This window comes from Nicotiana tomentosiformis, chromosome 7, assembly GCF_000390325.3.
Source record: "Nicotiana tomentosiformis chromosome 7, ASM39032v3, whole genome shotgun sequence".
NCBI classification, from domain to species: domain Eukaryota; kingdom Viridiplantae; phylum Streptophyta; class Magnoliopsida; order Solanales; family Solanaceae; genus Nicotiana; species Nicotiana tomentosiformis.
This window is the reverse complement of record NC_090818.1, coordinates 7,472,683-7,487,379: the sequence shown is the minus strand read 5'-3', so window position 1 is coordinate 7,487,379 and position 14,697 is coordinate 7,472,683. Positions and strand designations below refer to the sequence as shown.

Genomic DNA, 14,697 nt, shown 5'->3' with positions numbered 1-14,697 from the left:
CCCCTTATTATGCCACTTAGAATGGTTTGACATACAAGAAATGCAACCATAAGGCAAAAAGTCATGCAAAAAATGGCATAAATCTGGAAGTGGCAGTCTCAAATAATTAAAACTTTCAAAAGTTATTTATGATAGCTCCCCTTTCCTAATTGCCCGCTTTACAAGTCCATGATCATAAAAATCAATGGGATTAATAGATGTTCTTCAATTGAGACTCCTGCTGAATGACTGGAGCTAAAGCAGGAACCAAGAAGCTAAAATGAAAACACGATGATTTCCAGAGGAAACCCAAATATTCACTTTGAATTCTAAGAAAATGCCTTTTGCAAGATGTAACTTAGTCAAATATTGCTATTTACCTCTTTAATGAAGGATCAGAGAAGCAAAACAACTAGAGTTTCACCACTCCAATTATATCTAAAACTCAATATTAACAATTCTCTACCTTGCCAATTCTATACAGTCGATGTAAAGTCCAATTCCAAGAGTAAACAATACACACAGCTTTAACAATTTAAACAACCGATTGCTCAAAAGACCCAAACCAATTCATTAAGCCAAGCTAAACCAAATACAATATATTATACTCCATTCCACTACTAAAATTGCATAAATTTAAAGACCACAAATAACAGAGTCACAATACATATCTCAGACAAAATTTTCCAATCAGCTCAAAATTTTAATACACTTAAACATTGCAAATCTATAATTCAAAAAAAAAACAAAAATTAAAACATTTCATTCAATCGGGCAGTAACAGATCGAAGCTTAGAATAAACCTTACCAGCAGGAGACCCCATAATAAGGCTACAAAGCGAATCCCTAGCAATTTTAATATTCGTAAACGATCCCAATATATGTATCTTAGTATCCGCAATCACAATTCTCGTCTTCGTCGCATTCTCTATAGCAAACTTCGTCTTCCCTCCTTTCCCCGACAATCTCCCAATAGCCCTAGACAAATGCTCGCCACGCAGCGTCTTCACATCCTTAATCTCAAACGAATCAACGTACAACTCGTCGAGACGGAGCAATGCTACGGCATCACACGTGTCAAACCCTAGCATGAAAGCGTGAACGAAGTCGGCGGATTTTTGGAGGTTGCTGATGTCGGGCGTGTCGGGTCGGGTTTTGAGCTCAACCCGACGTTTTTTGAGGTTCATTCGGATGTCGATTTTCATCTGCTCGTAGATTGGATTGTAGATTTCAAGCCAGGCTTTTTTTAACGGAGTGTAGCGGTGCTGTGGGACTGTGACTTTCCGGAACTGAACTTGGCCGTCGGAGATTTCGTGGGCTTTTAGAGGTTGGAAATTGGGCTTTGCCGGTAGTGTTGTCGCCGGTTTCTCTGTCGGAGGAGGATTGTCGATTTCCATGGTTGGCGCAGGACAGAGAGAACAGGGAGGGGGACGAGACTAGGGTTTTTGAGAGGGGTTTTGAAGGCAACTGTGTTGAAACTATATAAGGGTTTAGATTTCTGCTGGATCAGTACTTAAGAGCCCACTACTATTGGGCTTATTTTCAAATATGTACAACATACCTAAAAGATTCTTATAGCAAACTAATACATCATATTTATTATAAACTAAAATAATTTTAAAATATTATTACATATAGCTACATTTTAAATTTTATAACAAAATACATATTTATTATATGCACTACCATTAAGACGTGAAATACGCCAATTATGTTTTTTCTCTCTCTCTTCCAGTTAGCACACGATCTTTCTCTCTCAGCAAGATTTTAGGAGCAAATTTCTCAAAATGACTCCACCACGATTTTGCTCCTAAAAATCGTGGTTCATTACTAATTGGTAAAGCACATGGATGATTCTTTCTTACTACTCTGTCATTCTTCTTTTTCTCTTCACTCTCCTTTTTAATTTTCGCCATTATTGGATTTTGAGGAAGAAACTTCAATTTTCATCTTTAATGGCTCATTCAAGAACCTCGAAGAAGGTTACACGAGGTATACCCACTAAAACCCTCAATTTTGAAGGGCCATATTTCGATGTGTGAATCACTCAAGAGGAAGCTGTATTTGCAGGTTCTGCAGCAACCATGGAAGCCGAGAGACGAACTGAACTACGCAATGACCCTGTGAAACAAGTTGAAGATGCGAAATCCTTGAAAAGAACCACAGTTGCTAATGTTTAGGTACACAACATAAATGTGAAAAAGAGAAGAAAAATTAGCGATATTGCTTCTAGGAGCAAGGGAAAACAGGTCGCCAAAGGAAGTAGCTCAAAAATACGGAAGGACAAGGTGATGTAATTTTTTTTTTCCATACATGTATTTTGTGTATTCCTATAACCTGTCTCCTTTTAAGATACATGTATTTCTATTTGTTTTGTCCTCATACAATAAATTTAGTTCGTATAGGATTTTGCCTTTTTTGTATTTAGTTGTATTTATGTGTTTGAATTCAGAAAAACAAAAATTTTAAATACACCAACATTCTGTATCATATTGTCATGATTCAAGCTTGTATTTTGTCTGTACCGTATTTTGGGATACAATGAAAATAATGTATTCATATATACAGGTATTTATCTATATTCGAAGTCTGAAACCACCTATTTTAAACACAACCAAAGTATTGTACCAAACCTAGTTGTATTTACTTTTTTGTGGTATTTGTATGCAGGAAATAAAATTCTTGTTAAACACCCGCCTACTTCATCGCCGCTTATATGTTCCTACACTAACACCGACATAATCTCCAACCTCACTGAAAAAGTTAGTCCACAACTGTAACGACCCGACTTGTCGTTTTAAGAATTAATGCCCCGTTCAGTGATTTAAGGTATCGAGCAACTTTGTAATAAGTATTATGACCCAAGGGTGTGGTCGAGTTTGATTTTCGGAATTTAATTAAAAGAACAATTCTTATTTAAGAAGCTTAAAAGAAAAGAGTTGACCGAAGAGTTGACTTTTTGATATTGGGACCGAAATCCGATTCTGAAAATTTGAATACCTACATTATGTCATTTATGACTTGTGTGCAAAATTTGAAGTAATTCCGGATTGATTTGATACGTTTCGGCGCAAAACATAGAAGTTGGGAGATTCGAAAACTCATAATTCGATTAGAGGCGTTATTCATAATTTTGACGTTGTTTGACGAGATTTGAAGCCTCCACTAAGTTCGTATTATATTTTGGGACGTGTTGGTATATTTGGTTGAGATCCCGAGGGGCTTGGGTGTATTTTTGGATCATTGGTTGAGAGATTAGTAAAGTTAACAAATTTGGGAGTTTGACCATGGTCAATATCGGGTCAAGACGACCTCTTTTCAGTGTTTTAAGTATACGAGCAGGTCCGTAGCGTGTTCTATGATTAAAATTCATATATGGTTTGTGTCCAGGGGGGTCCGGATGAGATTCGGGGTGAGTTTTGAGCGAGTCCGGACATTTCGACACTCTAATATTATTCTGGCACTTTTGGGGGTGCGGACCGCGCATTTTGGGGTGCTGAGGCAAAGGAGAGGTGCGAGCAGAATTTCGCGGCCGCGCTTGGAATTTCGGAAACCGCGACAGAATTTCGCGGACCGCGGTTGGAAGTTCTGCAGATCCGCTGGTCCGACTTCGGAAGCCTATATCTTTTGATCTACAAGGAATTTTGAGATGATTTAAAAAACGAAAGTTGTAGACCTTCGTGTCTAGTGTCCAGAAAGGTAAATAAGTCATCATTTAGACATGTGTAGAGAAAGTTATGGCCAAAATACTAAAGCCTAGCAGTGCAGCCCTAAGAATTTTGCGGACGCACCAGTTTTTTGCGATCGCGGGACCCGGGATGCAACCGCGCTCAACATTTTGCGGACCGCGAAGTGGGAGATTAGAGGTGCACTATATAAACAGGGTTTAGGGTATTGTTTCACATTTTGGACCTAGGGAGCTCGGTTTGTGGCGATTTTTCGTCAGTTTTATAAGAAATTCATCAGGGTAAGTGATTCTAACTCGGATTTGATTATTATACATGAATATATCACTGATTTCATTATTTAATTAGTACTTTGAGATATAAATTTGGGGAAAATTGTAGAAACTTCATAAACGGAATTGTTTATCCAATTAAACGATGAATTTTAATAAAGTCAACCATACCAATTTAAGATATAACTTTATTGATATTATTACCTAATATATTTGTTGGTATTTGGATAAGGGTATTATTATCCGGAATTATTTTCGATGAATTTTAATGAAGTTATACAATTAATTTGGATAGAACGGAGCGGTCCGGAAGTCAATTCAAGCAAGAAAGCGATTTTGGAATATCGGCATAACTTCAAAAAGGTAAGTGTCTTGCTTAACCTCGAGTGGGGGAATTACCCCTTAGGCATCGAGTCTTATGTGCCATTTGTGAAATGTGAAAAGCCGTGTACGCGAGGTGACGAGTACATACTCGGCTTATATGTGTAAATTTTATTGAGTTAATGTCTTGAGCATATTGTGTGGTAAACTGGGTAATTGTTGGTATATATTTAATCATCTATTTGTCGTGCCTAAATCCTTTGTATTGTTGAATCTATTGTTATATGACAATTTGATGTGATTGTTACTTGATTATTTATGTAATTCTGTGACTTTGTAGGTTTGATAATGTGATGACCCAAAAGGTCATTTTATGTTTTAGAACTCGAATCTGCACTCTTAAGCCTTAAAATCTCATTTTTACCCTCCTTAATTTGCGTGCACAACCCGGGCAGGTTTTAGGAAAGCTTTTATGTTGAAAATTGATGAAAATAAAAATTTATGACTTAAAAGTTGATTTTAGTTGACTTCGGTCAAAATTTTTGGTAAATAGGCCCGGATCCATATTTTGACAGTCCCGGTAGGTCCGTATCGAATTATGGGACCTGGGCGTATGCCCAGAATTGAATTCGAAGGTCCCTAGTTTAAGTTATGAATTTTTGATAAAAATTAAAAGTCTGGAAATTATTTGTTTTTAATAATTGATTGATATTTGGCATTGTTAGTATCGGGTCCGTATTTTGGTTTCGGAGTCCGGTACAGGTTCATTATGATATTTAAGCCTTGTCTGTGAAATTTGGTGAGAAACATAGTTTATTTGACATGATTCGGACATCCAGTTGAGAATATATGAATTTTAAAGTGTTCTTGAGAGTTTCATTTGATTTGGTACTAAATTCATAGTTCTAAGTGTTATTTTGGCGATTTGATTGCGCGAGAAAGTTCATATGATGTTTTTAGACTTATGTGCATGTTTGGTTTGGAGCCCCGAGGGCTCGTGTGAGTTTCAGATAGGCCACTGGATGTTTTGAACATAGAAAATTTTCTGGTATAACTGAACCTGTTGCAGGCCTCTGATCTCGCAATTGCGAGATCAGGCATCGCAAATACGAACATAACAGGGTCCGCAATTGCGAGGCTTTCATCTTAATTGCGATCAGAAGTGTGGGCCAGCAGTTCTCGCATTTGCGAGGTTACCTTCGCAATTGCGAAGGGAGTCTAGGAAGGGCAGGTTTGCAAATGCGAATATCTACTCGCATTTGCGAGGTTCAGTGGTTGCAAATGTGACACTTTCCTCGCATTTTCGAAGGGAGTGGGATTGTGAAGGGCATCGCAATTGCGATTGTTCCTTCGTATTTGCGAAGCTCAGGTCGCAATTGCGATACTTGCAGGTGAGTAAAATGGGTTTAGACGGGATTTTTCATTCATTCTTCATATTTTCAAAACCTTAAACCTTAAAGAGGCGATTTTCCAAAGACCAAATCTTCCCCAAATCATAGGTAAGTGATTCCTAACTCTTTTCTTTCAATCTTTTACATCTTATAACAAGATTTCAACCTAGAATCTGGATTTTTATGGTGAAATTAGGATTTTCGGGTAGAACTTAGGAATTTTGAAATTTGAGGATTTAGACCTCAATTTAAGGTCGGATTCCAAAACTAATTACATATTCGATCTCGGGTATGAATGGGTAAGAAGATTTTGGTCCGAACCTCGGGTTTTGACCAAGCGGGCCTGGGGTTGATTTTTTAACTTTTTGGAGGAAAATTTGGGGAATTTAATTGATGCAATATAATTGATTTCTTAAATAATATTTTATATTAATGAGTCATTTTTGAATAGATAAGAGTGGTTTGGAGGTGAATTCCAAAGGAAAAGCTGTGATTTTAGAATTAAGTGGCCTTCAGAGCAAGGTAAGTGTTGTGTCTAACTTTGGCTTGAGGGAATAGGCATTGTGTGAGTAATTGCTACGTGTTTTGCTGTTGAATACGATGTATAGTTGAGGTGACGAGCATCTATGCGTTGTGGTCGAGTCATAGCATGCGAGTGAAATTCCATTCTTGCAAATTTGTAGTCTTAAATCTTGTTATCCATGCTTATTGTTGTTATTGAAATATTGGGAGACTTGTATTCAGTTCCACCAAGGTTGATAAAATTGTGAATATTGATTCGAGGTTGAGATGTTAAATTGTGAAAGTAATCATTGATGAAATATTGATTTCTTTGTGAAACTTCTCTCTATCCGTTGTTATTGATTCTCTGAATTGTGAGGAAGAGTGTAAAACACGAAAGGTGATGTCGTGCGTGATTTATTTATATGGTGAGGAAGAGTGTAAAGCACGAAGGGTGATACCGTTCATACATTATTTATAGTGTGAGGAAGAGTGTAAAGCACGAAGGGTGATGCCGTGTATATTATGAGAGGTTTAAAGCACGAAGGGTGATGCCGTGTATATTATGAGAGGTTTAAAGCACGAAGGGTGATGCCGTGTATATTATGAGAGGTTTAATGCACGAAGGGTGATGCCGTGCCGTTCTATTTATTTATTTGGTGAGTTTGAGAGTAAAAGCATGAAGGGTGATGCCGTGCAGTTTTCCTTGCTGTTTTAATTGCTCAATTCGTTTAAGGATTTTGAGTTTAATTCTGTCTTTTCATTATTCTCACTCTTTATGTTGTATTCCCCCATTGTATGTTCCCTTCCCATTATTTCTGCGTTATTTCTTTATTTACTTTTGTTGCCACTAGCATGATTATACTGTTCAGGTTATACGTGGGTGTCTTGTCCTAGCCTCGTCACTACTTCATCGAGGTTAGGCTCGACACTTACCAGTACATGTGGTCGGTTGTACTGATGCTGCACTCTGAATTTTCTGTGCAGACTTTGATACTGGTTCGAGTTGATCGCGATTTTGCTTTTGGTCCGCTGTCCGGAGACTCAAGGTAGATCTGTCGGCGTTCACAGACCTTGAAGTCCCCGCCTATCTTTTCTGTTCTACTGTTTCTTTCATTCAGACAGTTGTATTTCTTTCAGATTATTACTTATAGTTAATTCTAGAATGCTCGTGAATTGTGACTTCAGATACGGGTGGTAGTAATTAATACAGTTTTATGATATTCCGTACTTATTATATTTCATCTTAGTTAATTATTGTTAATTAATGAATGGAAATAAGGAATTATTTTAATGATTCTCTAACGTTGGCTTGCCTAGCAAGTGAAATGTTAGGCGCCCTTACAGTCCCGTCGGTGGGAAATTTCGGGTCGTGACAGTAGGTATTAGAGCCCTAGGTTACATAGGTCTCATGAGTTACGAGCAAGCTTAGTAGAGTATGAAGGATCGGTACAGAGACGTCTGTACTTATCTCTCAGAGGCTATGAAGTTTAGGAACAATATCACATCTTTCATTCCTTATCGCGCGGCATTGATTTTGCTTGAAAACTATATCTCATATTCCTTTGTATCTACTCGTGTATGACATTGCGCACTCGGTATCAGTTGTGCGTCGACGATTCGTGATGCCGCAGATGAACTACGAGGGAGCCAGAGATGCTCAAACATTGCCTCAACGTGTGATTTTGACTGAAGATGCGGACGTATAAAGAGATCACCCAGTGAATAATGTGTGGGGGGAGGGGGGTGCAACGTACCTTGGAATCTGGTTGATTTATACGAGTTGTGAAGGTTAATATTATGGACCATCGGACGTGGTGAACTATGACTTCGCGCCGAGTGGGGGAGTCCACTATCAATGAATGGATTGCGAGTCATGTGTTATATCAGTTTTGGCCTGAAATGTATATATGTAGTACTGTGGCCTGAAATGTATATATGTGGTACTGAAAGGTTCTCCAAAAATTTACATGTGTTTAAGGCCTGAGATTTTGTAGAGGATAAGGTTGGGACTTGCGGTATGTCCGCCTCCATAATAATCTTATACTTCAGTACCAAATGAGTTAGAGAAACAACATTAAATTTACAGAAGGTCTACTCTGCATGGACGTCACGGTTGCAGATTTTGGGGTGCTTCGGAGGAAGTACAGTGGTTGACAAGATTCTGGACTAAGAATTGTCTGTATGGAGCTCTACTTTTGTGATCATTGTATATAAATAGGGGTAAAGTTTACCCCGAAAAAGAATCGAAGAATATGTTAAGAAATGGGTCAGCTCAACAATGTTGAGCCGGCATAACAAAAGAAGAAATTGGCCTTGGGAGAGATAATTCTCCATAGGTGTCTGTGGCAAGCCTATGAAGAGGGCAGACCAGCCAATACAACACCGCCCACTTGGCTCGGTTCTCAGAAATACTTTTGAAAGAGTTTGTTTCCCGGACTCTCCATAATGCATAGCGCATAGGGTTTGAACGATTGCGTCAGGTCACCATGACGATGTCATAATATTCCATCAGGTTCAATAAGTTAGCCCGTCATATTCTTGCTTTGATTCCTACAACCAGAGAGCGAGTCCAAAAACTCATTAAAGGACATAATTATGATCGTAAAATTTTGTATGACTCAGGAGCTACAGACTGAAACTTCATTTCCACTAGTGGTAGAAATTTGCCAAGATATTAGAACGTGTTCGGTGTGAGGAAAAAAAAAAGAAACTAAGGAGACCAAGACGTCTCGAGGTTCTGGGGTATTCAGTGGATTCTACTCTGCGAGTATAAATTATTATGGCGGGGGCTTGGGTAGTCAGCCAGCCCAGTTCGCACATCAGATTAATCAAGGTGCTCCAGTAAGTTCTTTTAATGCACCATTGACATGGGTTTCCTACAATGGTGATTCCAGTTATCTAGAACAGACTCAATATGAGCAGCCAACCCCGAAAAGGGGTTGTTATGAATACAGCGATACTAGGCACATCATGAGAAAATTATCCCAAGCTTGGGAGAGGCATATTTCATCAAAGCACTCAAGCTACGTGACCCATTGTAGTTACTACACCACCCACACGATCAGTTAAGAGTGGAGGACATGCGGGTAGAAGGCGTCCTAGAGGTGGAGACCCAGCCGTTGTTATATTTGTTTAATGGTATGGTGGAGGTCGTTACATCAGATGGTGTCGTTATAGGTACGAACTCAATTTAAAATAAAGGAATAATTTCATTAACTTGATTCGGTTATGAGTATCAAAACGAGTCCTCCTATTGTGCTCCACTTATGAGTGAGCTTCGTAATTCTATAATCTATTTATGTGTTTACTTCTGATGAGAGGTTTTATGGAGATAACTACACCTATCATTCCATGATGGACTCTAATAAGATCTGTGAGGCTAAAGGTGCCTTTCTGGTACTTATTTCGGTATGTTTTGATGTATTTCCGAATAATTTATTTACAACTTGTGAATTATATGCCCTACCGGTGTGAGGTTCATCATGTGTTGTGATTTTGTTTAACGAAAGTTATTTAAAAGGAGAAAATGGAAAGTTTCGATTGGCAAGATGTGCATATTACTTGTGATTGAGAACTGAGGCCGAGGTCCTCATATTTTAAAATAAATTGATATGTTTAAACCGGGCTATGAGCTGCAGTGGAAGTTATATAAGGACGAGATCCTTGTGATAAAAATTCTTATGTTTAAATTCTCCCTTGTGAAAATTAAATTTGTACTATAGTACTAATAGGGAGTCATGCCTGCTAGGCTTATTATAAAAATTTTTGTATGAAATTCTCTGTGCATACTTGCCAAATTCGTGTTGTAATATTGAGTTGTAACCTACGAGGTAGGTGCCCGCCCAGGTGGCATTAAATGTGACTCGTTAATTCGGGTAAATAATTATGAGGTCTTCATGCCTCGCATCTCGTTATTAGTATTGTGAAGGTTTGAAACGAGATTTTTGTTAACATGAAGTTAATTAACGATTCTGTAATTGATTATTTACAACCACTAAGACCAGATTGACCCAGAAGGGTGCCCCATTTAGATGGTCAGACGAGTGTAAGTTGAGCTTTCAGAAGCTCAAGACCGCTTTTACTACAACGCTAGTGTTGGTATTACCCACAGATTCAGGATCGTGTATGGTATATTGTGACGCCTCTCACATTGGGCTTGGTGCAGTATTAATGCAAGATGGCAAGGTAATTGCATATGCGTCGCGGCAATTGAAAGTTCACGAGAAGAATTATCTTGTTCATGACTTAGAATTGGCAGCCATTGTTCATGCGCTGAAGATTTGGAGGCATTACCTCTACGGTGTCTCGTGTGAGGTATTTACTGATCATCGTAGCCTTCAGTATCTGTTCAAACAAAAGGATCTTAATTTGAGGCAGAGAAGATGGTTGGAGTTGTTGAAAGACTATGATATCACCATTTTGTATCACCCCGGAAAGGCCAATGTGGTGGCCGATGCTTTGAGTAGAAAGGCTGTGAGTATGGGCAGTCTTGCGTATATTCCGGTTGGTGAGAGGCCATTAGCTGCAGATGTTCAGACTTTGGCTAATCAGTTCGTGAGGTTAGATGTTTCAGAACCCAGTCGGGTTCTAGCTTGCACAGTCGCTCAGTCTTCTTTATATGAGCGCATCAGAGATAGGCAGTATGATGATTCTCATTTACTTGTCCTTAAGGACATGGTGCAGCTCGGTGATGCTAAACAGGTTGATGTGGGGGAAGACGGAGTTCTGCGAATGCAGGGTCGTATTTGTGTGCCTAATGTGGATGTGCTTCATGAATTAATTCTTGAAGAGGCACACAGTTCCGGGTATTCTATTCATCCAGGTACCGCCAAAATGTCTCAAGATTTGCGGCAACATTATTGGTGGAGGATAATGAAAAAGGATATAGTTGCATATGTAGCTCGGTGTCTGAATTGTCAGCAAGTTAAGTACGAGCATCAGAGACCTGGTGGTTTGCTTCAGAAGTTAGAAATTCCTGAATGGAAATGGGAGCGTATCACTATGGATTTTGTTGTTGGACTCCCACGGACTCAGAGAAAATTTGATGCAGTTTGGGTCATTGTGGATAGGTAAACCAAATCAGCACCTTTCATTCGAGTGGCAGTTACCTATTCTTCAGAAAGGTTTGCTAAAATTTACATTTGTGAGATTGTCCGCCTTTACGGTGTGCCCGTGTCTATTATTTCAGATCGAGGTACGCAGTTTACCTCACACTTCTGGAGGGCTGTACAACGTGAGTTAGGCACGCGGGTGGAGTTGAGTACAATATTTCATCCACAGACAGATGGATAGTCAGAGCACATTATTCAGATATTGGAAGATATGCTTCGCGCTTGTGTTATAGACTTTGGAGGTTCTTGGGATCATTTCTTGCCACTTGCGGAGTTTGCTTATAATAATAGCTACCAGTCGAGCATTCAGATGGCTCCATATGAGGCATTATACGGAAGGCGATGCCGATCGCCAGTTAGTTGGTTTGAACCGGGAGAGGCTTGGCTATTGGGTACAGATTTAGTTCAGGAGGCCTTGGACAAGGTCAAGATTATACAGGATCGACTTCGTACAGCTCAGTCTAGGAAAAGAGTTATGCCGACCGTAGAGTTTGTGATGTGGCATTCATGGTCGGGGAGAGGGTATTACTCCGGGTATCGTCCATGAAGGGTGTTATGAGATTTGGGAAGAAGGGCAAGTTGAGCCCTAGGTACATCAGGCAATTTGAGATCCTCGAGAGAGTGGGGGAGGTAGCTTACAGGCTTGCGTTGCCACCTAGTTTAGCAGCTGTTCATCCGGTATTCCATGTTTCCATGCTTTGAAAGTATCAAGGCGACCTGTCCCATATGTTAGATTTTAGCTCTATCCAGTTGGACAAGGATTTGACTTACGAGGAGGAGCCGGTGGCAATTCTAGCCCGGCAAGTTCGCCAGTTGAGATCAAAGAGTTACCCTTCAGTTCGAGTGCAGTGGAGAGGTCAGCCTATTGAGGCAGCTACTTGGGAATCCGAGTCCGATATGCGGAGTAGATATTCCCACCTTTTCACCAGCCCAAGTACTTTTCTATGTCCGTTCGTGGACGAACGATTATTTTAGAGGTGGAGAATATGATGACCCAAAAGGTCATCTTATGTTTTAGAACTCGAATCTGAGCTCTTAAGCCTTAAAATCTCATTTTTACCCTCCTTAATTTGCGTGCGCAGTCAGGACAGATTTTCGAAAAGCTTTTATGTTGAAAATTGAAAAAAATAAGAATTTATACCTTAAAATTTGATTTTAGTTGACTTCGGTCAATATTTTTGGTAAACGGGCCCGAATCCATGTTTTGACAGTCCCGGTAGGTCCGTATCGAATTATGGGACGTGGGCGTATGCCCGAAATTGAATTCGGAGGTCCCAAGCTTGAGTTATGAATTTTTGATGAAAATTAAAAGTCTAGAAATTATTTGTTTTTGAGAATTGATTGGTATTTGGCATTGTTAGTATCAGGTTCGTATTTTGGTTCCGGAGCCTGGTACAAGTACATTATGATATTTAAGACTTGTATGTGAAATTTGGTGAGAAACGGAGTTTATTTGATGTGATTCGGACATCCAGTTTGAGAAGATATGAATTTTAAAGTGTTATTGAGAATTTCATTTGATTTGGTACTAAATTCGTAGTTCTAGGTGTTATTTTGGCGATTTGATCACGCGAGCAAGTTCGTATGATGTTTTTAGACTTGTGTGCATATTTGGTTTGGAGCCCCGAGAGTTCGGGTGAGTTTCAGATAGGCCACAGGATGTTTTAAACTTTGAAAATTTTTCTGGTATAACTGAACCTGTTCCAGGCCTCTGATCTCGCAATTGCGAGATCAAGCATCGCAAATGCGAACACAAAAGGGTCTGCAATTGCGAGGCTTTCATCGCAATTATGATCAGAAGCCTGGGCCAGCAGTTCTCGCATTTGCGAGGTTACCTTCGCAATTGCGAAGGGAGTCTGGGAAGGGTAGGTTCGCAAATGCAAATATCTACTCGCATTTGCGAAGTTCAGTGGTCGTAAATGCGACACTTTCCTCGCATTTGCGAAAGCAGCGGGATTGTGAAGGGTATCACAATTGCGATTGTTCCTTCGCATTTATAAGCTTCGCATTTGCGAAGCTCAGGTCGCAATTGCGACACCTGCAGCTGAGTAAAAGGGGCTTAGACCGGATTTTTCATTCATTCTTCATATTTTCAAAACCCTAAATCTTAAGAGGCGATTTTCTAAAGACCAAATCTTCCCCAAATCATAGGTAAGTGATTCCTAACTCTTTTCTTTCAATCTTTTACATCTTATAACAAGATTTCAACCTAGAATCTAGAATTTTTATGGTAAAATTAGGATTTTTGGGTAGAACTTAGGAATTTCAAAATTTGAGGATTTAGACCTCAATTTGAGGTCGGATTCCAAAAATAATTACATATTCGGGCTCGGGGGTGAATGGGTAAAAGAATTTTGGTTCGAACCTCGGGTTTTGACCAAGCGGGTCCGGGTCGATTTTTTTAACTTTTTGGAGGAAAATTTGGGGAATTTAATTTATGCAATTTAATTGATTTCTTAAACAACATTTGATATTATTGAGTCATTTTTGAATAGATAAGAGTGGTTTGGAGGTGAATTCCAAAGGGACAGCTGTGATTGAGAATTAAGTATCCTTCGGAGCGAGGTAAGTGTTGTGTCTAACTTTGGCATGAGGGAATATGTATTGTGTGAGTAATTGCTACGTGTTTTGTTGTTGAATACGATGTATAGTTGAGGTGACGAGCATCTATGCATTGTGGTCGAGTCATAGCATGCGAGTGAAATTCTATTCTTGCAAATTTGTAGTCTTAAATCTTGTTATCCATGCTTATTGTTGTTGTTGAAATGTTGGGAGACTTGTATCTGGTTCCACCAAGGTTGATAAAATTGCGAATATTGATTCGAGGTTGAGATGTTAAATTGTGGAAGTAATCATTGATGAAATATTGATTTCTTTGTGAAACTTCTCTCTATCCGTTGTTATTGATTCTGTGAATTGGGAGTAAGGGTGTAAAACACGAAGGGTGATACCGTGCGTGATTTATTTATATGGTGAGGAAGAGTGTAAAACACGAAGGGTGATGCCGTGCCGTTCTATTTATTTATTTATTTGGTGAGGTTGAGAGTAAAAGCACGAAGGGTGATGCCGTGCAGTTTTCCTTGTTATTTTAATTGCTCAATTCGTTTAAGGATTTTCGGTTTAATTCTGTCTTTTCATTATTCTCACTCTTTATGTTGTATTCCCCCACTGTATGTTCCCTTCCCATTATTTCTGCATTATTTCTTTATTTACTTTTGTTGCCACTAGCATGATTATACTGTTCAGGTTATACGTGGGTGTCTTGTCCTAGCCTCGTCACTACTTCATCGAGGTTAGGCTCGACACTTATCAGTACATGTGGTCGGTTGTACTGATGCTGCACTCTGAACTTTCTGTGCAGACTTTGATACCGGTTCGAGTTGATCGCGATTTTGCTTTTGGTCCGCTGTCCGGAGACTCAAGGTAGATCTGT

At 39.3% G+C, this 14,697-nt stretch overlaps 1 protein-coding gene across 1 annotated transcript; it reads right to left on the bottom strand.

Moving 5' to 3' along the window:
* Positions 1-526: 526 nt before the first annotated feature.
* LOC104093814 (uncharacterized) lies at positions 527-1,449 on the bottom strand. The gene has a single exon (XM_009599629.4). It carries the CDS (start codon positions 1,374-1,376, stop codon positions 732-734), a length of 645 nt encoding a protein of 214 aa, XP_009597924.1. The 5' UTR covers positions 1,377-1,449; the 3' UTR covers positions 527-731.
* Positions 1,450-14,697: the final 13,248 nt, after the last annotated feature.

Bases quoted from the DNA above. Each gene is read 5' to 3' on its own strand.
- LOC104093814 (XM_009599629.4), bottom strand. From the start codon at position 1,376: ATGGAAATCGACAATCCTCCTCCGACAGAGAAACCGGCGACAACACTA.